The 20,574-nt window shown below is 43.2% G+C and overlaps 2 protein-coding genes across 4 annotated transcripts; both read left to right on the forward strand.

Annotated features, from left to right (window-relative positions):
- Window positions 1–1,011: 1,011 nt before the first annotated feature.
- si:ch211-154o6.3 (uncharacterized protein LOC563854 homolog) lies at window positions 1,012–8,962 on the forward strand. The gene is made up of 13 exons (XM_067601119.1): window positions 1,012–1,449; window positions 3,675–3,793; window positions 4,223–4,473; window positions 4,836–4,959; window positions 5,269–5,390; window positions 5,942–6,028; window positions 6,215–6,304; window positions 6,614–6,702; window positions 7,343–7,565; window positions 7,682–7,804; window positions 7,956–8,121; window positions 8,345–8,430; window positions 8,590–8,962. Exons 1-13 carry the CDS (start codon window positions 1,360–1,362, stop codon window positions 8,688–8,690), a joined length of 1,671 nt encoding a protein of 556 aa, XP_067457220.1. The 5' UTR covers window positions 1,012–1,359; the 3' UTR covers window positions 8,691–8,962.
- pianp (PILR alpha associated neural protein) lies at window positions 8,682–19,382 on the forward strand. 3 transcript variants are annotated; one of them, XM_067601122.1, is made up of 7 exons: window positions 8,696–8,820; window positions 9,175–9,529; window positions 10,041–10,097; window positions 10,298–10,707; window positions 11,716–11,794; window positions 16,424–16,570; window positions 17,792–19,382. In XM_067601122.1, the coding sequence occupies exons 3-7, from the start codon at window positions 10,087–10,089 to the stop codon at window positions 17,811–17,813; spliced, it is 669 nt and encodes a 222-aa protein (XP_067457223.1). In that variant the 5' UTR covers window positions 8,696–8,820; window positions 9,175–9,529; window positions 10,041–10,086; the 3' UTR covers window positions 17,814–19,382. The 3 variants fall into 3 exon arrangements, with proteins under 3 accessions (XP_067457222.1, XP_067457224.1, XP_067457223.1); XM_067601121.1 differs by lacking the exon at window positions 9,175–9,529 and having other exon boundaries at window positions 8,682–8,820; XM_067601123.1 differs by lacking the exons at window positions 9,175–9,529; window positions 16,424–16,570; window positions 17,792–19,382 and adding an exon at window positions 13,922–14,322 and having other exon boundaries at window positions 8,682–8,820.
- Window positions 19,383–20,574: the final 1,192 nt, after the last annotated feature.

Genomic DNA, 20,574 nt, shown 5'->3' on the forward strand with positions numbered 1-20,574 from the left:
GATATAGAATTGTGTAGTGTATGTCTTCTTACACTACATAATGTTTAGTTAAGTACACAATATGTGTGTAAGTGTTGTTTTTTTTTTAGTATAAATAACTTTCCTTAGACCTTTTCTCCTCTTTGCTTTGCTGCTGTGGTGCAAATAAGCTTTGCAGCACTTAATATCTGACATAAAACCTCATTAGTGAGGTATTTTATTGATATTCATTCACAAATTTAATTCATGGATTGTTCTTAGAGTCCAACCGATAAATCTGATTGTATCTAACTCTGAAATATCGTTATCAGGGTCAGCACTCAATACAATATATGGGTATCTAGTCAATTGAATTCAGTTCAATTCAATTCAATGTTCTTTATTGGCATGAAAGTTTCAAGAACAACATTGACAAAAACATCAAAATACAATATGTCCAAATGTTTTGAGAGTACAAAATAACAACAATATGAACATTAACACAACATTATGATTCGTATATATATTAATTATATTAAGTGTGTGTGTGTGTGTGTGTGTGTGTGTGTGTGTGTGTGAGAGAGAGAGAGAGAGAGAGAGAGAGAGAGAGAGAGAGAGATGTGGTCTGTCATAGGCTACTTTTGGGGACAAATTTCAAGATTTAGGACCAGTTAATTGGGGACAGCTTGTCCAATTGGGAAAAAGATGATTTTTGGGTCAGTGGTTATGTTTAGGGTTAGGGTAAGTCTCCAGAAAATGAATGTAAGTCTATGTAATGTCCCCAAAAGTGACCATGGTCTGATATGGGTGTGTGTGTGTGTATGTATGAATGCATGCCTGTGCCGTGTGTGGTGTGTGGGTCATTCACTGTCCCTAAGGGTTGTGGCATGCTGATACATATTGGGCAGCAAGATATGTCATATTCCAGTCTGTGGGCTCATTTCTGATTTGGGAGCTCAGAAATACAAGCTGAAGGAGGAGCACTTGAATGCAGCACAGCTTCACTATGCTCTAGCCCTTCCTGTTGTCAGACTGATTTTTAGCTGCTGCTTTCTGAAATAACTGCATGTAATATCAAACATGTCACACACTGTGAGGTCTGCTGAAATTAATACCTCTGGAGACGGTGAATGCACAGTCGTTATATTTCTTATTAACAGTTTTAAGGCAGTTGTTTAACAGTCCACAGGATGTCGCTGCGAGGACAGATATACACACCGACTGTAATCGTCAACATCCGGCGACACGTCTCACACACAGCGCCGAGCCATTTCTTTATTTACACCTCTGCAGCCCATTTAATGTTGTTTCTTTGACACTTTCTGTCAAGTTGAGCCTCAGTCAGACAGTTCAGCAGTGTAAAGTTAACCTGCGTTGCTTTAGACAAGCTCAGAGCTGCAAATGGGGGAGGTGAGGAAGCTGCAGAAGAAGTTAAGGCAGATTGGGAATCTGGAAATAAAAATCAGTCTTACCCCAGAGGAGAGACACAAGGTACAGGAACACTTTATCTTTTTTTTTTTTTTTTTAAGCTGTGCTCTGTGTGTGACCAGTGTGACTCTGTGAAATCCTGAATAGATTTCCCTCAGGTGTAACAGCAGGTTATGACTGCACCTCAGACTTCACTACAACACAGACATGGGTTTAATTTAAATGAATAAGAATAAATATTCATCTTCAGTATCTTGAATAATGACACACAGGTTGAGAGACAGCCTGAAGTGTACAGCTTCATATTCATGCACAAAACACACCCTCTGAGTATCAGATTTGGCACATAGTTTGAAAGCTCATGGTTTAATAAAGATAACATTTTAACACTGCTGGTATATACAAAGTTTTGAAGTAAGGCTTCTTAAACTTGAAATAACAGTGTGAATATCATGAAGAAGAAAAATGTGTGATTAAAATGAATTCATAATACTGATGGGATGAATAATTTGACAGTTTTTTTTCTGCGGGAATTCAGTAGATCAGAAACTCACACTTTGAGAAGAATGCATCATATAAAAATAATTACTTCAGAAAAGTAGTATCTGAATTTTATAAGTTATGGCTGTGCCCTACAACAGTATTTGAACTTTCCTTACATCCCCTAACTGGAAACAGGAAAATAAATGCATACAGTGTTGTCCCGCACATTTACGCTAATGGTTCGGTACCCAGAATGATTATTTTGTGGGTCAGAATAAGCAGCTTTTTCTCAGTCTGAACTAACAGTACAACACTAACAAACAAGCAACTAACCAGAACACAAAATAACTCTTAAAATACTGTAAAACAAAAACAAAAAGTCACATTTCTGTTAGCTGACAATGGATTATGTTATTGTTGAAGATCCCCCCAGACATGCTTTAATGTGTGAAATACGCTACTTTGAATAATAATTGTGTAATAATTGTGTCTGATGTGGTTTTTCCACAAAAAAAGTTCAATTATCTTTTTAAAATCCTTAATTTCATCTCCTCCATCTCCCTAATTAAACATTCCAGGATCTATGAATATGCAAATATATTTAATTTCAGAAGTTGAACTGTTGGACACAAGATGTCTTCTACTTCACTGTAAAGTTCATTCTCAGTGTTTGTGCACTGGAGGCTTCAAGTTTCCACATCACACTTGTATAAGTTGAATATTGGACCAGGATTGGCTTCTTGTTCCTACAGTTGGATGTAGGTTTTCACATTCATCTGCTGAAAGTTTCTGTCTGCTCACTGAGAATCAGATTTGAAGGGGTTAAGGCCTATGAGCAGGATTTGTGACATTACAACTGGTTTTGAAGCCAATCTTGGTCCAATATTCAACTTACACAAGTGTGATGTGGAAACTTGAAGCCTCAAGTGCACAAACACTGAGAATGAACTTTACAGTGAAGTAGAAGACGTCTTGTGTTCAGCAGTTCAACTTCTGAAATTAAATATATTTGCATATTCATAGATTCTAGATTTTTTTCAATGTGGGAGAAGGAGGAGATGTAGTTTTAAGGATTTTAAAAAGATAATTTAACTAACTTTTTCTGGAAAAAACATTATCAGACACACTTCATTGTTCCAATCAGAGTAGTTTTTTATGTCTTAATACATGTCTGGAGGGGATCGTTAAATAAAAGATCTGCCACCACTTCTCATGAGAGACAGATTTTTTAATGATCAAAATCAAAGCAGCACAGGCTGCGATACCCTGACAGTCAGTCCCTAAATTGGGCCAAGCTCCAAAAACACTGCATCCTACATGTCCCACAATGCAATTCAGTGATGTCTTTTGTTGTGTGTTAGACACTCCCTCTAATGTAAATATCTGTCAAACTCCACGCCTCCGGTTTCTGTTAACAATGTGTTGTCTCCAAGTCCAAACTGAGAATACCTTGAATTATTTTTAAGATTGTTTTTTCTGTAATTGTTTTTTTTTTTTTTTAAGATTAAACAGCTGTTTTTCATAGGCTGTGTAGTACTCCTCATAATGAGTAAACTGACCTTTATGTGTAAAAATAGGTGGAGTGCTTCTTTAACGCAGGAAACAGCCACTTGATATCAAGTTGACATGCCTAATTTGCTCATTCATGCATATTTCATAACTCACAATCAGACAGGAATACGGCGTAGCTTGAGAGTTGCGATGTGATAAATCGAGACAGGCAGAGTATGTTGGTTGTGCATATAAACAACTTGTGGATTTAGTAGCTTGGTTTACAACCAATCTCGTGTCTTCCTCCCTCTCAGATCTCAAGGAAGGCGGAGCTGCGTTCCAGATTGGCTGAGCTTCAGCTGCAGCTTTCTGGCCCGCAGCAAACTCTGGGGATTGTGGGAGACGGAAAAAAGGAGAAGATGAAAAGACAAGTGTAAGGAAGTGAGGGAGAGGTACCAGCAAGAGGGGGCAGATGGAGAGAAGCATAATTCTTCAAAAGCAACAACATTCACTTTGAAGCCTTTGATCTTTTTTGTATGTCTATCCAAACACACTGGAGGTCAAATACTGTCACGCTTTAAGAAAATGGAACTTTCTACTGTTCATAATGTGTCATGTAAACATCACTCAGGGATGCCATCCTCCCTATTAAAGGCCCTGGGGTTGTTGTGCAGATTAAGTGAAATTGGCATGTTTGGATGTATACATCAAATTAAATGAAATGTATTCCTCCTAATACACAGACTAGGTGCTCATTAACAAGTAGTGTTTGTGTGGGACTCTACAGGTATGCTAGCTGTCACAAAGGATGCTGTGTGCATCTTGATTATTCATTCAGCTCTTGCTTTCTGCACCGGCACAGGGACGATGCCCCCGAGGCCCTTCCATCACAAACGCCTCCAGCCTCCAAGATCCTTAAGGGAGAAGAGGAGTCCAAAGCTCAAGCAACACCAGCTCCGGCTGCCAGGCAGAGGGACACAGAAGGGGGAGCAGAGATACACAGACAGCGGGAAACGATAGAGTCGGCCAAGGTGTCAGATCGCTGCCGAGATGTGTCAGGAGACTGTCCAGCCCGAACAGAATCTGACAAGGAGCAGCGACTGCGACAAGAAGGTGGGGTAATTAGGAAAAGTGGCTGAAGAGAAGAGTGTTGTTACAGTTTATTGTAGGCAGTTAAAAATACAATTCAGTGCCCTGATTTGCGATTATTATCTAAAATCAGATTATTCATGTATTGCCCGAGGAGTCCTAACAAGCTCTTGTGGCTGCCTGTATTAAAAACAACAGGCTGCATTTGCTTCCCTGAAAACAGGACCCACGTTTTGCATCCTTGGAGCTAAATTAGCCCCACGCTTCACAGCGGCAGACTAATCCATATTGAAGAACTCTCTAGATTAACAAGCTGGGGTGCTGATGAGTCAACACTGCTAATTGCACAAATCATTTCTTTTCTGTTTTTTTTTTTTTTTTTACAGATGCTGAATTTACATCCCTCAAAGCATCTTGGGAGAAGGCAAAGTTCCGCTTGAGGCTGTTGGAGGGTCACAATGACATTGTCACCTGTGTGGTTGCCGTTGACAACCTGGTGGTTTCTGGAAGGTAAAGCTGAAGGAGCCCTAATTTGCATAATGGATGTGCAAAGTGAACATTTCACCTAATTTATCACTTAATACGCTCCCGCTCTTGCTCCCTCGCTGTCTGACATGTATTTGTTTTTTCTTCCCCCGCCCTGATCGCTCCTCTCAAATCTCCTGTGGTTTATGTCGAACGCCTTTTAACTTTGCTTGTTTTCGCTGCCTTCTCGCACTCATTTTAACTCCCTCTACATCCTCCTGGATCCTATGTTTCTCACTCTGTCCAATCACTCTCTCTCTCTCTCTCTCTCTTTCTCTCCCTCTGTCCTCCCAGCCGAGATACGACAGTGAAGGTGTGGCATGTTCCCACAGCAACGGAGCACAAGAACCTGGGGGGTCACACTGGTGGGGTCACCTGTCTGTCTGCCCCTCCCCCTGAGTACTGCAAGAGGCTGGGTGAGGACACGCACACGCACACACATCCACATCCCACATGTGCACCGACTAGAGCTGAGTAATGCCTGTGTCCTCAGGTCTGGTAATTATAAGAGCAGTTCATCAGATCATCCCCGGTGAGAGATAACCACAGCAGACACTTAAGAGAGTTCACTGTCTGTCTGAAGCAGGCAGCCTTCAATCACTTGAACTCCAAAGGCCTCTCCGGGCTCGCCTCCTACACTCCCTCCCCACCTGCTTCCTCAATTTAAAATACCGAGTCGAGGAGCGCACGGCATAAATGATGCAGCTCCGTCAAGCTATAAGTCACACTGTGTTCATCAGACTAATTATTTGATGATTTCTTTTGATAAATCGTGTATTCTGAGTTTCTTTTTTTAAATTTTGTACATCATCACTTATTTACATCTTCCTCTCTGCTTGATGTTTTTGTCTTCATGTCTCTTTCTCTCTCCTTTTCTGATTCCTTTTCCCTCCTCCTCCTCCTCCTCCTCCTCCTCTTCTTCTTCTGTCCTCTCCCGCTCTTTTGTCTGTGTTTGCCCTCCTGCCAGCTTGGTCCCTGTCTTTGTCCGACAAGGAGAGGTTTATTTTGAGTGGCTCTGCAGACTGCTATGTGAAGATCTGGGCCCTGAGCATTGGTATGCTAAACCACACAAACATGCACATGCAGATATACATATATATATATTAAGGTAGAAAGAGCCTCAGGGCTCTGTCTGGTAAACGCGTTTCTGTGTGTGTTTGTGCATCATAATCAATGTAAGCCCGTGTGACTGGTGGTCTGTGTCCTGTCAATTAAATTAGTACTTTGCTGTTACCTTTAGGGCAGTGTGTTAAGTCTATCTACACGTTCAACGCTGTGACCTCTCTCTGCTTTGTGCCAGAGGACGACGGCTACATCATCACTGGTTCAGGTGTGTTTTTGTGCATTTGTGTGGGAAAACTAAGAGCTAGTGACACAGTGGACAAAGTAACTGGAGCATGAATTTGTTGCATCACATTTGTATCTGATATCTATTTCTATATGTGCTTTAGAGCAGACATGTACATTCACTCTCGTAAGAATGCGTCATGTCTTTACTAATATGTAGGCAGAATCTCACCCAGCGGCATCATCTGCCAGTGAGTTAGTGAGTGTAGCGGAGGGTTATCGGGCTGCATCAGAGAGATGGAGGCCAGCCGCCTGTCAGCACATATTAACCTCACGCTCTGTCACTCCTCAGACGGGGGAAAAGTTCAAGCCTGGAGCTGGCACACTTTCGAAAACTGCCAGTCAATCAATGCTCATCGGGAAGCAGTCACCTCCATCCAGGTGGGTGGGTCATTCACCTACTGGCCATGATATGCTGTCAACGCTGACGATGCTCAAGCTGTTTTCATTTCCAGCCAATTTTTAAGAAAGATGCAAAAACACAGCAACGTTTCTCTCTCTGTAGAAAGCTGTCTAAAGTAGTTTTATAACACTTGATTATTAGTTTTGTAAAAAGCCAGTTCTCAAGAAATCAAACAGCTTTTCTTGTTTATTGCTTTCAAATGGAAATCAAAGATATTTGTTGAGATGTAAGCCGTGGAGCTCGGCCAGTTTTACAGAGCATACTGTACATATTTTCAGCAAAAAGGGCTTTTTATGAATATTGAAATCCAGAGCTGCATATGCACATTTTTTTCAATTTGCAATCATCAAAATATGCCTAAAGCATTAAAGCGTAGCGCATCATTGTCATCCTCTTTGTTGTTTATCATGCAAAGCGCACAATCCATTTATAACCAACAGCGGCTCAGAAGCGTACATTCTGAAACTGTTCACACACTCTTCTCTTCCATTTACACAAACATACATGCTGCTCGCTTTTGCTCTATCTCTGTCCACACACATGTACACACACACACACACGCAAACTGGGTAAAGACTCATATCACCATGACAACCGTGTCTCCTGTGCCCTCTGCAGTCTCAGGGTCCGCTGGTGTTCAGCGGCTCGGCCGAGGGAGGGGTGTCTGTGTGGGAGAACCGGTGTTCGGATCGAGACCCCCTGAGGCTGCTGCATCACTGGAGCGACCAGGTGACGGGCTGTGGAGGGGGTCCCGGCGGGCGTCTGACCCTGAGCCCCCGGGGTGACCGAGTGCTGCTGGCGTACGGTCGAGCCTGGCTCAAGATCCTGCACTGGAGGACTGGTAAGCTCTGCAGTGAGAGTGTGTCTGTCAAAAACAGACAAAAAGATTAAAAAAGGAAAATAGATGTAGGAGAATTTGCATAATCCTTCCATCTAACATCTGTCCAATTATCATAGGAACAATGTCCAGACTGACCAATCACAGCAGCATCACCGGGGTAACAGATTGTGTTCACCAGACGGCGGGCCTCTTAATTGGCTCCTGCTATGATCTGGCGAATGGAGAGAGCACGCTAAATTGTAAGTCGCAGGGTAAACCAAGTGCAAACTGAAGTTACTCGCTTCACTCTGAGAGCGTGAAAGCACAATAAAGACTTAAGACAAAATCGAAACCACTTTGTTTTCCTCGGTTGACCCCTGTTGTCTTCGCCTCCCTCTTCCTCCCTCTCAGTGTTCTCTCTACCTCAGTGTCGGTACCTGGCCTCTCTGACCTGGCCGGAAGCTCCCAGAATCCTCTGCTTTGCAGCGTGGACCACAGGGAGCGGAGACCACCGGTGGGTCACTGGAGGTCGTGACCTCCTCGTATGGGAGCAGCTCCCCAGCTCCGGGAAGCAGAGGTGTGCACAATACCCGTCAACACTGCTCAGTGATAAAGTTTTCAGTCTAAACTGGTCAATTATATTCCGTATTTGCATATTCATTATTTTTTGGCTGAGGTCAACCGTATAGCTCATCCTGAAGGTATACTGAGATGTATAATGCGCTAAAAGATTTTACTGATTTTGACACACATTTCCATTGATATTAGGTGTTTTATTACTGTGGGTGTAAATATTACAGGGGTGACGTCACAGCGAAGAGAGACAGTCGATTGGACTCCTTGCTGGAGTCAGAGGGGGACACAGAAGATGACGAGGAGACTGATGGTACAAACACACACACACCTCAGTTTCACACACCCTCACTTCTTTATCTCCTGACTCACACGCCTCATGAGTAAGCGTGGAATCACAGATTACACTGTCATGTTAATTTTAGATGATTTGTGTCGTGACGAATTCTTCTGACCTCCTTGTTAAACTCAGACTACGAGGACGACGATGACAAAGATGAAGGAGAAGACGGCCAGTCTGGCAACACGGAGGACGAAGGGTCAGGCTCGTGGCTCCGCTGCGTTCTCCAGTGAGCGCTGCTGGTTTCCCACGGCAGATGCTGGGCTGAGGACACTGCGGCCCGCAGACATGAAGAAGAGGAAATGAGAGGGAGGGAGCGCAGTGACAGCAAAGGAGGGTGGAGGAGAGTGGAAGTGTGACAGAGTGAGTGTCAGTGTCGGAGAGGGAGCATATGAACGTGTATGTATGTGTGTGTGTGTGTGTGTGTGATAGACAGATTGTTTTCTATGTAAATACTATTTTCACATACAATAAAGCTGTCACACTGTGACTCTCACCTCCAGAATTTGCATCTCTTGTTGTCTTTTTTTTTAATTTCAACCTGACCCTGCTTCTTCTTGAAACAACATTTCATCGCCCGCTCTGTCGGTGCAACCTGTGCAAATTAATGTAAATTAAATTTTATTCCATCTTTATTCCCCTCCTTTCTCCTTCCTCCTTCTCCTCCTCTTTGCTGTCTGTATTGCTGCCTCTTTCCTCTCTGGGGTGTCCTTGCAGTTTTTGTAAAAAAATAATTGAAGAGTTTGTTTTTTTTTTTAACCTCCCGCCTCTAAAATGAGCTTATTAATGTCTTCCTCAGTATCATTTCTGTTTGCCTCGTCAAATTCATTTCTTTTCCTCTGCGTCCCTTTAATTGAACCTGTTTAAAAAAAAAACACATAATTAGCATTTAAATCTCTTTCCAACAGTCTCTTGCCCTCCCTACATCGCTCTCTCTCCCCTCTCTTACTCTAGCAGACTCTACATGTCTCAGTCGCTAAGGCAACCGATGCTTTTTTTTTTCTCTCTTGCTCTCTGTATCTCCCCCTTTCTCTCTGTCTCCCTCTCTCATTCCCTCTCTCCACTGCCAGAGGTAGGCATGATAACTGATATGTGTCGGAGTGCATGTTTGTATCTGTCGGTCTCCCGGAGTGCTCGTGTGTCTTTAAGTGACATTTCTGTGGCATTTAGGCTGTTGTAGATAGGAAGTTACCTCTTTCTGCTCAAAGTGCCGTATAGAGTATTGGCTCCGTGCATGACGCCTCTAATGATGATTAATGTGCCGTGCTCAGGTGTGTGCACTGTAAATGTGTGTGAGGGAGCAGGACAGACAGTGAGCGTTTACTTTTGGGTGTTTTTGCATGCAGATGTGCATTCTGTAAAAAACATGTGGCGCATAATTGAGCATTAAATTTAAATGCCCAGGGGAGTCTGGTTACGCTTTTTCTAAAAGAGGTGACAGTTGGAATTCTGCCAATACTATTGCTGGTTTCTCTGTTTACTTGCTCTTTATCTGCCAACATAAAAGAAGAAAAAAAACCTGGACCCTCCCCCTTTCTCTCCCTCTCTCTATTTCTCTCTTGCCCCTCTGTCTTATCTTACAGAGAGAGATGATCGGAGGAGCGGAGTCTCAGTGAACAGAGCGAAGCGATGGAGAGATGGTAAGATGAATAGCTTCAGAGGTGAAGTAGGGATGTATGGGCTGCAGATGCAAGAAATGTCATTCTGAGTGATGTCTGGCATGGGAATCAATGTCTGAGCTGTTGAGGTTGTGCAGGGCGCCTGTGGACAATACATTTTCCCAGCTAACTTCTCTGTCACTCCACCACCTCTCATTCTTTCTCCTCCACCTCTCTTCCAGCTCCATCTCTCCTGTCGCACGACTGACTGCCCTCGTCTCCCTCCTCCTGGTTGCTCTGGTGACACAGCCCTCCACCTGTAACCGTGACGACAGCGAGGGCGAGGAGCAGGTGGACGCCCTGTCAGTCCAGCTGTCCGTCACAGCCCAGGTCACACCCACCCCTCTGTGGGCGGTGGTCTGGGGACCAACGCAGCCTCTGGAGGATGAGACCTACCACTTCCTTTCCAGCCAGGAAACGGAGCCCCTGCACCAGTACGGGAACCAGCAGGAGGCCAGCACCGCCACGTCCGAGGACTGGCCTTATCCTGATGCAAGCATGCAGCCCCCAGAGGAGGCACTGCTGGAGTCCAGGAACCAGGAGGGCGCGGAGGATGGAGGAACGGAGGCGGAGGAGACGGAGCCTGAGGAAGGTGGGCATCAGGAGATGCACATGAAGGATTTCTAGAAAAAAGGTGGCCACGAGCCACACAGTCCATGTGAACACACACACACATGCCAGGAGTCCTCCTTGGAATTAGCTGTCACCAGGGGCGGACTTCAACGTTAGGCAAGGTAGGCAACTGGCTGGGGACCCCAACTAAAGGGGCTCCAAACAGCTATAGATTTATTATGATGTTTAGATGCGAAAACTATTGAATTATGTTACTGTTCTAACTCTTTATACAACAAAATAACTTACAAAAGGCTCCCAAACCACTTAAAAAATATGTAACTGTATACTTCAACTTCAGGGGAATACATTGCACTACTACATCTAACTGACAAATAAATGTTCCTGGTTACGTTCAGATTTTAATCACAAAATATAACAAATAAAATACGATGCATTATTATTGATTAAACTGTCCAGCATTTTATAATTAAAAGCTCCACCTTTGAACATAAGTACATTTAAGTACATTGTGAGGATAATAACTCTCTTCCACTCTTCACTTTTAATTAAAAATATGAATTCAGGACTTTTACAGTATTTTTGCTGCGCGATATTAATCATTTTACTTAACAAAACAGTTTTGAGTACTTCTTATACCGCATTTCCAGTTAGAGAATGGTTGAACATAAAGCAAGACAGTGTTTGCCTGAGGCTTCCAAAATCACTAAATCCTCCCCTGGCTGTCTTCAGGGTGAAGGCTGACACCCTGCTGTGTGCATCCGGCTGCGTCTGTGGCGGGGAATGCCTAATAAAGTTCTCGTCACTCACAGGGAGGAATTTGCCACTGTCACACTGCAAGATACAGGGAAGACGTCATCGGACTGGTGTTATAGTTGGAGGCCAGAGTCTTGCACATCTAATTTCATGTTCAGCTGGCCCAGTTGATTTCTTCTTCTTTTGTTCTGGACACAATTATACATGGTCACGCTCTGAGATTAGTAACTGCATGAGTGTGTGTGTGTGTGTGTGTATGTGTGTGTTACAGTGGATCCTCAATTCTACGTCACCGTGACCATCTCCTCGCTGCTGATCCTGACGGCAGTCGTCATTACAGCCAAACTCTGGTAGGAACCAAAAGTTGATCCTCTATAAATATGTGTGTGTGTGTGTGTGTGTGTGTGTGTGTGTGTGTGTGTGTGTGTGTGTGTGGACCAGGTATTCCTCATGTTGTGGGGACTTGCCTCCCTTATGGGGACAAAAGCAAGTCCCCTTAATGTAAAACATTAATTTTAGGGTGAAGACTTTGTTTAAAGTTAAGGTTAGTTTAGGCTTATGGTAAGGTTGGGGTTAGGCATGTGGTGGTTATGGTTAAGGTTAGGATAAGTCTCCAGGAAATGAATGTAAGTCAAGGTAATGTCCTCTGAAGTAATGGAAACACGACTGTGTGTGTGTGTGTGTGTGTGTGTGTGTGTGTGTGTGTGTGTGTGTGTGTGTGTGTGTGTTTGTGTGTGTGTTTGTGTGTGTGTTTATGGTCACATCAATGTTGCTGCCCCACAGCAGGAGGGTATTATTAGTTCTCCTAATTAAAAGGCGACAGGGCTTTTACGGTAAAAGTTATGGGTTGGACAATTTCTCATTATAAGACACACAGCAAGGTGCAGACCAGTGTGAGCTTCAATACAAGACGCCTCCCTTAATATGGATTTCAGGCACTTTAAATCTTATAGGGTTAAATGAGGAGACAGATCTGAGAATATTATTTTTAGACCTTGTGGATTACATTTGCTCTGAAACTTTTTTTTTTTTTTAGAATAACATGTATTCTAATTAAAGCAGGAATGTGTTGAGGTCAGTTGTAGATTTACAGGGAACAGAGTTTCCCAACCTGGGGGTTGGGGACCAACATAAGGGGTCATATAAATCTAAGGGATCACAACATTATTAACAAGATTGAAAAGTTGGAAAAAAATTCTGCTGCACAGTTAGATTTACTTTTTCAGACTTTGCTTTTTTCCTAGTGAATTACTGATTAACTGTTCTCAGACATCTTGAATGTATTAAAAGAATCTGATAAGGACTAATCAAAACCTTTGATTGACTTTGTTAAAACTTGTAGACATGCAAACTGTGAGCAGGGGTCACAAGCAGCTTTGTTTTAAGTGGTCAAAAACACCATCAACTTAGAAATTAGTGAGAGCCATCTATAAGTGTTAAAAGACTGGAGTATTCTGTGTTTAAAAAAATGGATTGAAACATTTTGTACTGAAAGATGAAGACTCAACTGTTTTAGTCATAAATGGATAAATATGGAAAGTTATATATTAGTACCAGATGTGTGTTGGATTAATGAAGAAGAGAATTTGATAGTTGTTGATGTTTTCGCATGTTCATGTTGATCTGTGTGCCTGTTGTTCAATGATTACGTAACATATTGCCCCCTTAAAGTGTGAGCTGAGTAATTGCTTACTAATGGCTTTATTAAGAACCCTGTGTTCCTGAAAGTCACAATTGGCACAGATGTGCCATTTAGTGCCATTAGAGTTGCAATGATTAAACATTCTCTATAGCCATTAGGACAGGCTGAGAAGCAAAAACAGATCTTTTCCCTTACAGGCTTGAGCTATAACACGGCTTCACTGGTGTCGATGTGTTTTAACATCCCACCGGTCATTAAACCTTCCGGTGCATGTACACAGAGGGTTTGGGTTTTGTATATGTTACGTTTTCAGGGCCTTGTGGGAAGTGCTCTCTTGCTCACATGGTCATTAGCTGGGAATGGGGGACTCATCTATGTGATGTAGTGGAGCACTTGCACGCTTTGCTGATCAAACCAATAATACCTAGTTTATTTGACCGCCGGGACTTCTCTCTCTTCTTCTCCTGCATTTCACACTTCTCTTTTTTTCTTCTTTTGTCAATGTCATTTTTTTTTATCTCATCCACTTGAACTCCTCTCCTCTTTACTGTATTTCTCTTATCTGCTCATCTTACCCATATTTCTATTGTATCATAATTTTTCATTTCATTGCCTGAATCTGTATAATTTGTTCTCCTTCAGATCCCTTTATCACACTTGCTCTTAATCTCAATTTTGCTCCCACATTCTTACATTATCTCTTTGCTCTGCCTTTCCCTCTCCAACCCTCCCTCCCATTCCCACTTCCCACTTGGGCATCCTTCCCCGTTGCCTCCTAGGGATTTTTTTTTCTTTCTTTCTCTGAATACCTGTGTCTCCCCCCTCCTTCCTTTAGGTTCTTCACTGAGTGATCATCATAGCCAGAACATACTAGAGCACTGATGATATAACAAGCCAATTTCACTATCTGCCGGAACGAGCTGCGCTTAACATGCTCCCAGCACCGCTATCAAATGCACCGGCAGCCTTCATTGCATTGATATGTTTTAGTTTTAAATTAGCCTGTCATGTATTGTTTCAAAAGAATCTACACTTATCTACACTTAATATTATTCATGAATCTTTTGCGTGTACTTTGTATGTTTCCAAACAAGCACATTTCTGTTCTATTTGAAGTTCTATTTAAATTATATTTATACTTAAGTTCTATATTGTCTATTTATGATTTCATTGTGTGAGTTTTGCATGTCTTTCTTGTATTTTTTGTTGATTTTGATTTGTTTTAGTCATATATTGTAGGCCTAATTGTAATTAGATTTGTTTTAGTAAATATTTGAATGAATAAAAGGCATGTTTGTGTCTTATGAACCATTGCTGGGGTGGTGGGAGGGGGGGCACCTGGAGTGGAGCTCGCCTAGGGTACCAAATATGCTAGGGTCGGCCCTGCTCTTACTTATCGTTATTGCCTTGCTCTAGCTCTGCCGTCTTTGCACAGCCGGTACTCCTCTTATCTCCCTCAGCAGTCTCCTATCTCTCCTAGCTCTGCCAGTCCGGCTGCAGATCCACAGATAATCCTCCAGCTTGCCGTGAGCTGATACATGATAAGCCCCCTTTTCTCTCTGTTCCTGAGACTGGCCTTCGCTGTTGTTTCGATAACTTACTTCACCGGGCCCCCGCCGTGGAGGAAATCCCACACTGCTGGTGGATCCAAAGTGGCCTTACAAAGTGTGAATTTCAGGGAGTCAGACTGGAGACATGGCAGCAGCCCCTCTCCATCTCTCTGTCTCTCTGTGGTGCTATAGACTGGCACGTGCTTCAGTGTCATAAATGTGTAAATAACGCCATGTGTTAGATGGAGACACATGGGGGGGTTACAGATGGACCGAAATGACAGCCTATAGTGGAAATTGGCCACCGTCCAGTTCATTATGATTATAGAAGAGCAGCATATGTGCTCAGTGATTTTCCCAGCCTTAAAATCGTCAGTGTGGCTAATGGCATCAAGCGTGGCTGTGTTTTTGTGTGAATGTGTGCGTGTGCACATATATTTACGGAGATGAAGAAGAGAGGAGTCAGCCAGCAGAGGACAGGTGTTACTGAGGGGAGATGAGGGTGCACGATGGCTGTTATGGCTGTGAGAACAGCTTTGTTGTGCATCGAAATATTCTTTTGCAGCGACACTTATTTTATTTATTATATTTTTAAACAACCGACAATGCATGAACAGTGACAAACAAAACATAACACGCACAAGGGAAAAAAACGATGATACGAAGCTTAAGTGACGAGAAGAAATAAATATACATACATTAATAATTATACTTAATACCCTCGACAATAATAAATATACACTTGGATGTTATAACATACTGTATTTGTGTTCCCTTCCGAAAAATAGTACAGAAGAAGAGAAAGTATATGTACATATATGTGCATACTCACTCACACTTATACATTCATATATATACTGTACATGCACTCATACATATGTTATACTTGTATACTCTATATGTGCAGTGCACATTGTAAGAAATACACATAATGGCCAGTGTATTTCAAAAAAATATAAATTTAAGATGCTCAAAGGAACAAATACCAATTCATTATTCTTGTATCTTGAGTTTTTTAATAAAACTGTCACATGCACGTATTGATTATATCTTTATTGAAACATTCTCAAGAGCCTAAAGCGGTGACTCTTGACTGTGCCTCCGTCATAACTCACTCACCTCACTGAAGTATTGGCACATCACCTCAGTTATGTGTCTCTCTGTCCATTTCTTCACCTTGTTGTATCCCTCCCTCCATCCCTCCCTCCCTCCTTCATCCCACATCTCCTTCCCTGTTTCTCGCTCTGCCTCGCTATCCCCTCTGACAGTGTTTTAATGAGTCCAATGAGTGTACTAAGCCATTCAGTGTGCTAAATGGCTCAGCTGTTCTTGATGCTCTCTGACTTTGTTTCTCTGCCCCCCCTCCCTCCCCTCCCCTCCCCTCTGTCTTTTCTCTTCCTTCTGTTTCTCCAAATCTGTTTCTCTGTCTGTCATTTCTCCTCCTCCTCGCTGTCTCTCCCTCCTTCTACTGTATTAATATCTGTCTTTGTCAAACTTCAACTTTCATCTCTGTTGCTATTCCTGTCCCCCTCTTACCCTTTGTGTCTCTTCATTCCCATCTTTTTCTTTTTTACATTCCTGTCTGCTTCTTTCTTTTTTCCTCCACCATGCCTCTTTCTTGCTCTTTTTCTTCCTCTCTTCCTCACCCTCCATCCCTCTTCATCTTTTTCTTTCTTCCTCTTCCATGTGTCTTCCCCCAATTTCTTTCCTCCTTTCATCCTCCTCTCCTCATCTCTGTGCCCCCCTCCATCTCCGTTTATCTGTCTCACTATCCCTCTCTCTCCCAGTTACGATCGCAGCTGTTCCCAGCATCCGCCCCCGCTTTCCCGTGGCGTGGCCCCCCCCCTCTCCCTCGCGCTCCCTCGTTCCCTCGCTTCGGAGGACAGCCGGCAGACGCTGCACAGCACCTCCTCCTCCTTCACCGACAGGGAGAGGTAATGAGTCGCCTCACCAGTCTGCCCGAGAGTGTGTGTGTGTGTGTAAATCTATGAGCCTGATGTGCATGTGTGCAGGGGCGGATTTAGTGGTTTGGGGGCCACAGGCAAACTCCGTCTTGCTTTATTTTCACCCTTCCTCTAACTGGGAATGTTGATATTGCCAGTGGTGGAAGAAGTACTCAAAACTATTAACACTGGACAGTAAAAAAACTGCAAAAGTCCTGCATTCAAATTTGTACTCAGTGAAGAGTGAAAGAGAGGTATTATCAGCACGATGTTTAGTTTAATGAATAATAATGCATCATATCTTATTTGTTATATTTTGTGAGTAAAATATGAATCTGTAGCATAACCAGTAGTACGTAGTAGGCCTAGTAATACAATGTTTTTCTTTTAAATACAAGTAAAAGTATACAGTTACATATTTTTAAGGGCTTTTGGGGGCTTTTGCAATTTATTTTGATGTAAAATGATTTAGAATAGTAACATAATTCAATATTTTTTATATTTAAACATCATAATAAATCTATAGCTGTTTGGGGCCCTTTTAGTTGGGGCCCCAGGCAGTTGCCTATTTGCCTAATAGTAAAGTCCGCTCCTACATGTGTGTCTGGATTCACATTTGCTTCTTTGTGTTTGTGTTTGTGCGTGTGAAGCAGCCCTATTACCTCTATTGTGTGCATTGCAAGGATATACATGGAGCATAATTGGACAGTAGTGTTATTCTCTGTGGAGTATTCAGGCCTGGAGTGTTGGTGCTGCTGTAAGATGTATCAGTGTTTTAAACTCCCTCTCCAGATGACTCATTGTGGCTCTGTGAAAAGGCGCCCAGCCGCCGTCCATGAAATGATGCTTTTATTCGAGGGTATTTAAAGTTAATCTCAATCAGGATAATTATAGTGCTGTACTCCACTGCTCCCTCTCACTTCCTCCCCCCCTTCAGCTTTTCCTCCACCTTCCTCCTCTTTCTCGTTCTCTTCCGTCTCTGCCCCCCCCCTCTTCCCGCCGCCCTCTCAGTCCCCTCTGATGCAGCTTTCCGTTTGCGTGTATGCCACTTTTCCAGCTCCAGGCCTCTCTGCTCCACTTCTCCTCTCTACATCTGCCTTCCCTCTCCATCCTCTCCATCTTCAGGGCTCCTGAGCTTCCCACAAAACTCCCCTTTTTTCCCCTCTTTCATCGTCTCTCACTTTTTCTTGTCTGTGTCTCTTGCCGTGTCAGGATCCCAGTCGTGAACCTCTGAGGTGACTGTTTCTCCATATGGTAAACATTTCTACGGGGCCTGAAGAGGAACATCAACGTGACCAGAGGGTGTGCCCACAGCACGTTTTATTTTCTCTGAAACTGTGAAATTAATTCAGGGATCCCAGGTATCCAGCCATCACAAAACATCCCCGGCTTCCCTGAGGTCTAAAAAACCCAAACTCATCTCCCTGCTGCTCCTTCCCTCCCGCCCTCCTTCCTTCCTTCCTTTCTTCCTTCCTTCCTTCCGTCCCTCTCTCCTTCCTTCCTCTGTGCTCGGTGTAAATTTCTTTTATGTGGCTCTGCGTCACTGTAACCTGCTCCTTGTTTTCCATCCCCCTGTAAGGCCCCGAGCACTGCCAAGCTACCCAACCGCACTGTGTGCTTCAACCTGCCATGACTAATTCACAAACAAACAGTTTAACAGCCATGCAACATCCCATTACCCCTGAAATGCCCTACCTGTGCTTCCACAACTGTTTCCAGTGATTCAGTTGCACATCTGAAGCTGTTCAGTAGTAATTTAAATCCAGCGGCTGTTCTTTCATGAGATGCCAGTCAAATTCAGCTTGGTTTAGTGAGCCTGTATCTGGCTTGTAAATGGTTAAAAAACCCATCCTCAGCATCTCCAAACACTGAACGGGGTATTTCACAAAGCTGTTTGGCATGGCTGTAGCCAACAGGCAATGTGTTTAACATGTCACGCTCCAAAAACTGCTGTTTATTCCCCGCTTTGGGCGCCTCAAATGCAAATAGTGTGGCTTTTCTCCTCTGCAGTGTGTTGAGCGCTCTGTTTTGTTTCGGTTTTTCCTCATGATTTGTTCTCTTAATTATCTGGCTGACGTTCACCTCTTTGTGGGCACCCTTTGTTCCTGCTGGACTGTGTAGAGGTGTGTTAAACATAAGAGTACTTCCACTGGAGGAGATAAAATATTCAGAACATGAATGGATGGAGGAGGCATTCCTGCTGAAAATGAATGATTCCCAAAGGTTACGGATGGTTTGCAGCAGATTTATGACTTCATGGAAACGAGCATCAGTGAACTGCAGGAGTGATCAAAGGACTGGTGCTACCACAAAAAGGAGTTTTCTCACCTGACAGCCAAGTAGCTCAATCTGGAAAACAATACCAGCATCATTTCCCTTCATATCATTCTCAAGTCACTGTATATCGGCTGTGCTGGGTGCACCAAAGGATAGTAGAGTACGTCAAGGAGCATCGTTTCTGTCTCTCCAATGAATCTGCATGTATACAGTAAGAAAACCTGTTAGAGTTGCTTCAAATCTATTATTTATAAATGTCTATTTTATCTATCAGTGAGTGATGTCTTATAGAACCTTTCAAAGGCCAAATGTCAGTTTGTGTTTGGCAACTTTTCTAAGCAGCTTTGAGACATGACCCCACCTCCACTTTCACACATTTCCACCACAGACATAGTGCTGGTGACATCATGCGTGGCTCGTGCAATCCTCCAGATATCCAGTCTTGTGATTTTTGGTAGCATTCCTGTAGAAAATGTGGTCTTTCTGTACCATGGAAGTTCAATAAAGACTCAACACTGGCGTTTTAGCTTTGTGCCTCTATCTGTTTATTCCTGTGCATGTTGAATGAATTCCCCTGGGAGTTGCAATGCTTTATGGGAAGGATAAAGCTTACACTGTGCATTTTAATAGCTACCCTGTATCCTAATCTTTTTCTCCCTGAAGTGAACATTTAGTCCACCGCCTTGCATTGATTTTGAACCATGGGCTTGGCATTAAAAAGTCCTGCATGTGCCAATCATGTTTTTGCCAGTGAGGAGTAGCTGAAAAGGGGGCGAAGAATAAGGCGGCTGCATGTGTCTGAAGCGTCTCCTTATCTCGTCACCTCATATGGATTCCTCTCGCTTCAGAAAGATTAGCAGGATGCTATGCAAGAATTTCCTCTGTGTACAGTTTTTCACACAAATGTCAATAAAATCAAGGCGGGCTTGAGAAGAGAAATGCCACTCCAGCTGTATTGAGATTCTTCACCAGCCTGCTGCATGGCTAGTGTTTCCATCTCCTCTGGGCATTTTATTGATTAATCAAAGTAATTGATTGGCTGGGTTCCACTCGGAAGTTTTAATGACCGTCCAGTTATGAGACACATATACCAGCAGATGCTGCAGCAGTTTCGAACCACAGCGGACAAACACTAATGCAGAAGTTAGCCATGAACTCACCGGATGCTGTGCATGCGGAGTCATCGCTCGCGTGCTCACACCTTTAATAAACACAGGACTCGCCTCACTGCTTTCTCTCCAAATACACCAGCTAGCGCACTTTGACTCACAAACACTTTGAGAGGTGTACAGCTGTTAGAATTCACAGCTCTGATCTGGTAAAAACCGAACCAATGAAGCTCGATCACACTGAATGAAATTAACACCACTATTTAAGTGGGGAAAGAGGGATGTTGGAGGGAGGAAAGATAATTTCCCGCTCTGCATTGCTGCTGGTCAGCTAATTGCTGCCATTAATGTCATGCAGGATGAGGAGCAAGAATTTAGAGGAAACAGAATCAAAAGTGTGAGAGATGGACAGGGCGGGAGTGATGAAGGCAATTTTGACTGCGTGATGGAGGTACAAGGGAGGGTGGCAGGCAATTTCAACAGGCAATTTTGACTTTGAAATAGAAGCTCTAGGCAAACATATGAAATATGAATGCACTTAGTGTGTATGTGGATGTATGTGTAGCCATGCTGGTTGCGCACAGGGGAAGCCTCAGCTCTATAATACAT

The sequence above is a fragment of the Thunnus thynnus genome, chromosome 10 (genome assembly GCF_963924715.1).
Source record: "Thunnus thynnus chromosome 10, fThuThy2.1, whole genome shotgun sequence".
Classification (NCBI taxonomy): Eukaryota; Metazoa; Chordata; class Actinopteri; order Scombriformes; family Scombridae; genus Thunnus; species Thunnus thynnus.